The 8,890-nt window shown below is 46.9% G+C and overlaps 1 protein-coding gene across 1 annotated transcript in view; it reads right to left on the bottom strand.

Moving 5' to 3' along the window:
* Nucleotides 1-893: 893 nt before the first annotated feature.
* Nucleotides 894-8,890, bottom strand: part of LOC100484870 (protein SCO1 homolog, mitochondrial) — a 25,419-nt gene continuing 17,422 nt past the window's right edge. The window contains exon 6 of the mRNA XM_034647350.1: nt 894-1,821. Coding sequence (XP_034503241.1) covers nt 1,687-1,821 — 135 coding nt within the window. The 3' untranslated portion in view covers nt 894-1,686. The remainder of the gene's footprint in view (nt 1,822-8,890) is intronic.

An 8,890-nucleotide genomic window follows, 5' to 3' on the forward strand; every position in this document is an offset into this window, starting at 1 on the left:
CCGCACACCGGGGCTTAAACAGACGCCCCTCTTGCCAAGGCTCGAGCCTCCAAGCCCGAGAGCAAGGTGTCGGCAGAGGGGGCTTCTCGTGGACTTGGTGTCTCTTCTTCTTCAGGGACGCCAGTCAGATGGGGCGAGGGCCCAGACGCATGGCCTCATTTTCAGTCACCTCTGAAAAGACCCTCTGTCCCAATACTGTGACACCCTGAGGTACTGGGGGTCAGCACTTCACCATTCGAATCCCGGGGGGACAAATACAGCCCACAGAGCCATTGCAGAGTTTACGGTTTTTCTTTTTCACATACTTTGACGTATTTTTAGTAGGCTTAATGTTAAGTATTGAAAGTTTAAAAACCAAGACAGGCCTGTATCATGTGCGTGTGAAACCCAAGTGCTGTGTAAGGACCTATCGTCTGGCTAGAAACCATACTCGTTGCTTTAGGGTTTACTGAAAACCTTCCCAGCTGCCCTGGGGAGTAGCTTCAACTGGAAAAAAGGGATGGTCAAGCCCAGACACCCAGGGAAGCTGAATTCACAAACAGAAGATTCGACAATCGACACCACTCCACAGTCATTTTCCTGGATGGCTGTGTGCATAGCACTTTGAAGGGTCACACCAAAAGGTGGTCAAATTGTCACCTGCCCAGATCAAAACCTTGCTTCCCCAGAGTCCCTCCAGGCATGGTCCCCAGGTCACCACCACCCGAGGCACCTACAGGTTACTCGCGAGTGCAGGGGTCTGCATCCCACCCTGGACCCCGAGAATCCAGCTCTGGCAGGGAACCTGGGCTTTAACAAGCACCCCAGAGGCCCCTGAATCCTTGGGTCTCTGCTCCGAGGGCTGTGTGCTGCTATGCGTGCACCCACGATCCATCCACAAGAAAGGTCATGACTGCAAAACTGAACACACCTTTATTTCACACTTGTTGCAACCCAGTCTAGGCAGACAGTACCCTGTGTCACAGTCATGATCAAGATCCCCTTCTATCTGCTTGGTAGGTCACTGAAAACTCAGCACATTTAAATAAAAATCACATAAAAGATCTGTAGAGAAACTGATCTAGCAGTTTCCCCCCAAACAACAGACTTCCTCTTCATCAGTAAACGTGGCAGGTGCTGACAGGGGAACACAATGCAAACCTGACCGTGAGATTTGTTAACACGCAGCACTATACATCCGTGTGCTTTCAAGTCTAAAGATTAACTACGAACGTCCAAGAGCCTGATCTGACTGTTACCAGCCACCAAGAACCCGAAGAGGAAAAGCAAGGGCACTGTGGAAATTTCACTCTTCCTGGAAATTCAGCCTCACACACTGGACAAGGGTCCAGGGCACTGGAGAGGCAGCGACGCTGATCCAAGGGCCCTGCTGACGTGGGGAAATGCAGCTGCCGTGCCTTTCCTGCTTCCCGGGGTCCGCTCCACCAGCTTCGCACTAACCTGGTCCTCTGGGCTCAAGTGACTATTCGGCTGGAATCTTTATAGTTCCGAGAACTATCCTGGCTGAACCCAAGGGTAACACGCCCTGTCCAAAATACAGATGTTCTCGTGCAAAGGCCATTCTGTAGGTTGCATATATGTGTGTGTGTGTGTGTGTGTGTGTATGTATGTATCCTGGCTCCTATGGGAGACAAAGCTTTTCTCCTCTTTCACAAGAGAATACTGCGGCCGGGACGGCGGCTCTGGCTAGCTCCTCTTCCTGTGTTCCCTCATGTGCGCAGCAATGGAACCAGCAATTTCTGCATTCTTCTTGTTCTGGCCAAAATAGTCTAGGAATTGACCATCTGGTCCAATCAAGTACATGATTATTGTATGATCCACCTGCAGAGAAGGGGAGAGAGAAAGGACAGACAGATTACCAAAATACGCTGCTTCTTGGACTGAGTAAACGCTGCAGGAGAGAATTTCACATTACTGCTTAAATAGCCTTTGTAATATCTGTCATTTACAGAATGGGTCTAAGCCTATTGTAATAAATTCACGGTGACAGGTATCCAAAATCTTCTGTGTTCCAGGACTCCACACTGACTGCTGCTTTAAACAGCAGGAAGAATTTGGAATTCTTGTTCCACCTGTAACGTGCGTATCCACGCGATGTCTGAGAATCTACTTCCAAGAACCAGGTAGCTCATGATGCCTAAATGCTGCCTACGTTTTAGAAGAATCCAGAAAAGTCACCACTGGAGTAAGTAAAAGTAAGTATATAATTTATAAATTCCAGCACAGTATTTAGTCCTGATATTAGTGATGCAAATGGAAATGTGGCAACAAGGGTTTCCTCCCTTAGGAAATTTGTATCTACTATGATGAATGATCCCGTGAGAAGCAGGTGACCTGGAAACACTCAGGAGCCGTAAATGCTACACCTCCAAGGACTCCTCTTCAATTTGTTATCTGTTTTCCAGGCAAAGCTCTGAAAACATTCCTAGCTCTAACTTAGGCTTACATTAGTCACCCATTTTTTTATTTATATGCTTCCACCAAACCCAAGTTTAAATGAGAAGACTTGGCACCTAGAGTTCTTGGAATCTACTGCAGGCTTGACTGCTACTTGGCAAGACAAGAAGAAAGACAGGCATGTGCGCACACACACCAAACGGGAGCCGCCCCCCGAATGTGCCCGTCGCACAGTATAGGTCTGTGAGGTCATTACTCCTTATATACACACATTCATACAGGGAGCGCGAACGGAAAGAGCCACTTGCCTGCGCACATAAGGAAGGAATGTACGCCCGGAGCTCCGACAGCTGGTGGTTTCATGTGTCTTGGAAGAGCCTAACGCGGGAGCAGGACGCGGAGCTGCACTCCTCCGCATATCTGACAGTCACGGAGGCGTCTCCGGCTCGCTCTTCAAGCCTGACTGTGGCCTACATCTTTCTCCTTACTTCTTCCTTTTTCCCACTCTTTTCTCTCTCTCCCTTAAAAGACTAGAATTCCAGTGGATTTATTTAACGAGTGTTCTTACTATAAGTTACTTTCTAGCACACAGTGAAAATACTGTTCTATCTGCATCCACCAAACTTGTCAGTGGTCACGTTCCCACGTTCGGCTGGCTTGCGGGCGAGCGAATCGCCATGTGTCTCTAACACAGAGTGCTTTAAAGTGCTAGCCGTTTCTAGGATAGAAATAGGGAGCTGGTGTTGAGGGACGTGCTCTTTCTCACTAGGTTTCCTACTCCTCTACAAACGGCCCAAAGGGCTCGAGAGTAAGCTGAATCACTGCTAAGTGCCAGACCGAAGCTTAAACCCGGGTCTGTCCACTTTGACAGTCCACTCCTTCCACCAGCTCATGGCCACGATCCCTGCTCGTGTTCTACTGCGGACCCCCAACGCGGCTTTTCGAATGTGTGAGTTTTCTAGACACATGTATATGTTTCTTATGTTTTGAAAAGGAAACACGTGCACATAAAAATGAGCACAAGAACATACAGTAAACTTATGCAGTGGAAATGTGCCACTCGTTCCAGACGCCCAGCGTCCCTCCGTTGTGCTCAGAGGGAACCACTGCCACCCGTTCCTTTTGGATGCTTCCAGAGAACTGCCTGCACTTACTAGTGTGTCTATACCTGCCTACCTCTTTCACCACCAGCACTGCTTCCTTCTGTGTGGAAGCAAAAAACACTCTAGCTGCTTTCTCATTTTACAAGGGACTGGACACCGCGCTCTGACTACATACACAGTAGCTTTTAAAAATCGGTTGCCTGGTTTTCAGTCTTCTCCGAGAACACTGCTGTGGGGCACAGGTGTAGAAAAAGTCCCCAAAGCAGAATCTCTGAAGTAAAAGGTATTCACTTTAAATGTGACAAACTACCCCCCGAAGAGGGTGTGTCACTTCAATTCCCATCATCCACGCAGGGTGGTGCCTGTTCCTCCGAATTCAACAGTGTATTCCCTCTTTTCCCAAACTAGATTTCGACAGTATTTCAAACGTTCAACCTCTGCTGATCTAACAGGTAGAAAGTAGCATCACATTGTATAATTCCCATTCTTTCATTCGGAGTGGAACCGAACATCTTTCCTTGGCTTTGGAAGCCAGTTGTAGTGTTTTTCTTTCTATTTTTTTTTTTTTTAGAGAGAGAGAGAGAGAGAGAGAGAGAGACAGCATGGTGGGGGGCAGAGGGAGAGAATCTCAAGCAGACTCCCCGCTGAGCACAGAGCCTGACGCAGGGCTCAATCCTAAGATCGTGACCTGAGCCAAAATCAAGAGTCGGATGCTTAATGGACTGAGCCACCCGGGCATCCCAAGTTGTGGGGTTTTCAAAAACACTTCCTGAGTAACACAGACTAGGTGGTATCACATATATAACGCAGTGAAGTCCATGCTTAGCTTCCGACGGAATCCCACGTGTCTGGTGTGCCCACTTCACACGTACTATCTGTCTGAAGACTCCACGGGCACTCGAAAGCCAGAGGCTTCCACTCTGCGGCTCCTGAGATTAAGAAAACCTCGCTCGGTTACATCTCAGCCTTTAAGACACTCCCTCACTCCCTGCAGGCCCGTAAGTCTTGCCAGAAGTTTCCCATACCATTTTGTGGATGAAGGTCTGTGGCCTCAAGGCACCTAAGGTGTACCAGCGAAAAACCCAACAAGCTGGAGAGCACCTCCCCCTACTGGCTGATGCAGCAAACGTATAGCAACCACCATTGGTTCCTTTTTGTTGTTACTTTGATTCCAGGGCAGTTAATAGCACCCAGTGTTCATTAGCTTCAGGCGTACAACTCACTGGTTCCGATCAAAAGGTCAAATTCTTAGGGCAGCAGGCCAGTGTGTCGCAAGCATGAATTCCAGAGGGTCCAACTCTCTACGAGACTTAAATATACGCATTCTAATTTTTAAAATGGAAAGTCACCATTCCCATTCTGGATTCTGTGCAGGACTACCTTATGACTGAACACAAATCTCGGCGCCCAAAGGCACCTTCACGTTTATGACCTGCAGGGCACGGAGCTGTCGCTACTGGTTACAGGCAGACTCCATGAAAATGATGTGTTCTTGTGAGTCAAGACCAACCCATCAACGGAGACCAGACAGCCCGATGTTCCCAAGTGTTTTACGAAACACACGAAGGCCAGTGGATGGTATAGTTGGGCATCTGTCTGACAGCGGTCCGAGCCAAACCAGGGTCTGTAGACAGACTCTTACGACTAATCGCTTTGCTCAACCAATGTTACAGAGAAACCAGAGCATGAGGGGAAAAAACGGAACTACTACTACAAGGCCGACTATTCACGGCCAGGAAGAAATGTCCAGTTTGGGAAGAAGGCTGGGTGGGCAGGGCGGATGCCCTTTGTGGGTGCTTCACTGTGAGAGCACAGCTAAGAGAAGGAGCAAGGCTCGTGGGGCAGTGCGGCTGAATGCCAAGGCAGAGCTGTACAAACACCACCTCCTATCTGTCCTTTATCAGCAGAAAGCAAATATAAACACAGAACTTTCTACAGTTCCTAGAACAATACACCTCACAGAAAGTCCACCTTCTCACGGCTTTCGGTCTTGTCTCTTGCTTTTCAGAACTCTAACGCATCCCAAAAATGCGGTTCCCAGGGGCTCACACTTCTTCCTATGCCTCTTCCCGGGGACACAGGGAGAACCTACACAATGTTTTCAACTTAAAGAAGCGCTGTCCCCAAGTGATGGCTTTTTATTTCCAACGTGGTATCCAAGCATCACGTTCCACTGAATCTAAAATACCACTCCCTGTGTATTTTCCCGTAATTTTATGGGTCACTAAAAAGGAAAACAGACAATGAAATTATGAGAACAGTGAATATACATTAAACCAGCATCCTTAAAAAAAAATATCGATGCTTCTATTGTCCTTTCAAATATCCCCAATTCCTGAGGAATTCCTGCTGATCTCAGCCTTTCTTTCACTTCTGAAGCCAGTTGTCTGAGCTGTACGACTGTGTGGGGCCTGAGACCCGGCCCGTGGGCGACACCCGAGCATTTACTCACTATGTAGTCCTCATCCTCGTCCTTGGGGCCAGGGCTGTAATACACCCTGTATGCTCGGGCCACTTGATCAATCTCTTCTTTGCTGCCAGTCAGGCCAACCAGTTTGGGAGAAAATTCTGAATAAAAAATGAGAAACACAGTGAAAAAACAGAAGCAAGCGAACCCCCCACCCCCCGCCCCATCGACTTTAAAAACCAGTCTCAGTTATGAAGCAGCTCTACTGCCACGCTCCTCTGCGGGCCCCTGAACACTCCCTCATGATTCGCAGGAAAAGAAATGCACACAGAACAGATGCAAATTCTCCTTGGTAATGAAGAAGTCCCATTCGCCAAGACAGGCCACGTCCTGGGCCATCAAATGCACCCTAACAGATTTAAAAGAACAGAAACTGTATGATGTGTGCTCAGACCACAGCTGGGTAAGCGGAAAATCCCGAAACACGCGGAGATGAAAGTTCTGAATAATTCATGGGTCAAAGAAATCTCGAGAGACTGAGAAGTACTTTGAACAGAGTGAAAATGAAAACACAACTTCTTGCCATTTGTGGCGTGCAGCCAAAGCAGTGCTTCAAGGCACATGTGTGGCACTGAATTTGTACACTGGAGAAGAGACTAAAATCGGGACTCTAAATACCCCCTTAGGAAGCTAGAAAAAGAAGAGCCAATCAAATCCAAAGTGAACAGAAGGAAAGAATGAGAGCAGAAATCAATGAAACTGAAAACAGGAAATCAGTAGAGATAAAGCAACGAAACCCCAAGCTGGTTCTTTGTAACATGTAAGTCAGATCCTTTCAAAATGATCTTGTAAAGATCTGGAGGGAATGGATTCTTATTATTTAAATCACATTTTTTTAAATTAGTTTAGTTGTTTTTAAATACTCTGATTACTTCTGAGACTCGTGATGTTTACAGATATTGTCATGAATTAAGCAGTACAGGTTTTCATTGTATCCTGAAAAAACAGGTTTGCTTCCGGATTCAGTCATCCCACGCCAACAGCTGCATCTCATTTTCCAGTAAACAATCTCACGGCATGCATCCGCTGTCTGGTTTCTGGGATTCGTGGAAATGAGCTGGTGGAGGTCACTAAAACACCTGGATTCATCAGACTACAGAGATGACGGTCCAACAGCTAACAGCAGGACCTTCTTCCAAAGGTGGAGGAAAAAAGCCTACTGTCATTTCTAATTCCTCCTGAATTAAAAAACTGTTCAGATACTGAAAAAGCAGGATGGCTTGTTTTTCTTCTCCACTCTGAGTAGAGAGAAAAAGCGAATGAGGTCTAAATTAGCTGCACGTCCAAACCTTTTTTAAAAAATTGTTGCAATAAATTTTCTACACGTGAACTTAAGTATTTTTAAATTTCCCCTGGTTCCAACTAGTAAAGATCATGTTCTCACTGAGTGTATGTATGTGCCGGTGAAGCATATTACTGTGAGGTTTTTGCATTTCAGTTACGAGAACTCAGATCTCTCATCTGAGGACGTTTAGGATTTGGTTAACCTGCGCCAACAACCGCCAACATCACACCTCCAATGAATCTCACTGTCGCCCAGTGAGTCACACCGCTTCTCACTGCTTTAGGAAATACCGTGTCGTTGTTCAAATTCCTGCTAATCCTGCGCACTGTGAACATAAATTCGCCTTCAATATCTAATAAAAACTCTAAAACTGCAAGAAAACATAAACCTTTCTCACCTTTGGCTGGGCAAAGATGTCTTACAAATGAAACCAAAAGAATTATCTATAAAAGAACACACTGATAAACTGGATGTCATCAAAACCGAAAACTGCTCTTCAAACCACATTAAAAGACTGAGATGACAAGCCACAGACTGGGAGAAAATGTCTGCGATCATACAGCTGATAAAAGACTCGTATCGGGAATATACGTGATGAACAAATACAAGTAAAACGAACAGCCCCCCCAAAATGAGCAAAAGCTGTGAAAAGACACCAGAAAAGAAGACATACAGATGGTAAATAAGAACATGAAAAGATGCTTAATATTTTTTTTCCGAAGATTTGAGAGAGCGAGAGAGAGAATGAGCGAGTAGGAGGAGGGGCAGTGGGAGATGGAAAGAGAAACCCAGGCAGACTCCCCACTGAGCGCAGAGCCTGACACAGGGCTCGATCTCATGACCCCAAGATCGGGCCTGGAGCGAAACCAAGAGTTGGACACTTTAACCAACTGTGCAACGTGCCCCTCAGGCGCCCCGATGCTTACCATCAAGGGTCATCAAGGCAAAGCACGTCAGATCCATGATGAGCTACCACCGAACACCTAGTGAAGTGGCTAAAATTAAAGGCCGACCACATCGAGTGTGGTGAGGCCGGGCAGGAGCTGGAGCTCTCACGCGCAGCTGGCGGGAAGGTGAAAACGTATGACTGCTTTGGAAAACTGTTTATCAGTTTCTTGAAAAGAGGAAAGCGCACCAACCACATGATCCCACAACCTCCTCGTATGCATTTACTCAAGAGAAATGGAAAGTCCGTGTCCGTACGAAGACTTGGACGGGAACGCTCTGTCGCGGCCCCGAACTGAAGTAGGCCCAGTGTCCGTCAACAGAACACTGCTCAGCAACAGCAGAGTGACCTACTGACACAGGCGAAAACACGGATGAGTCTCAAAAGAATTATGCTCAAAGAAGCCATTAAAAGAGAAAAGAGTACACAGTGTAGAATTCTGTTTACGTAAACTTCTAGAAAATGCAAACTAACCTACGCTGACAGAAAGCAGATTAGTGGGTGCCCAGAGACAGGAGTGCGGGCAGGGGGGAGGGAGGAGCAAGGGCGCAAGGAAACCGCTGGGGGTGATGGGAACGTCCAGTTTTTGACTGTGGTGATGGTGTCACAACTGCAGACATACGATGAAAGGTGATAACTACAGACTTCATATCCCTGCGTGTTAGTTTATGTTCACTGTATCTCGATAAATA

The sequence above is a fragment of the Ailuropoda melanoleuca genome, chromosome 17, assembly GCF_002007445.2.
Source record: "Ailuropoda melanoleuca isolate Jingjing chromosome 17, ASM200744v2, whole genome shotgun sequence".
Lineage (NCBI taxonomy): Eukaryota > Metazoa > Chordata > Mammalia > Carnivora > Ursidae > Ailuropoda > Ailuropoda melanoleuca.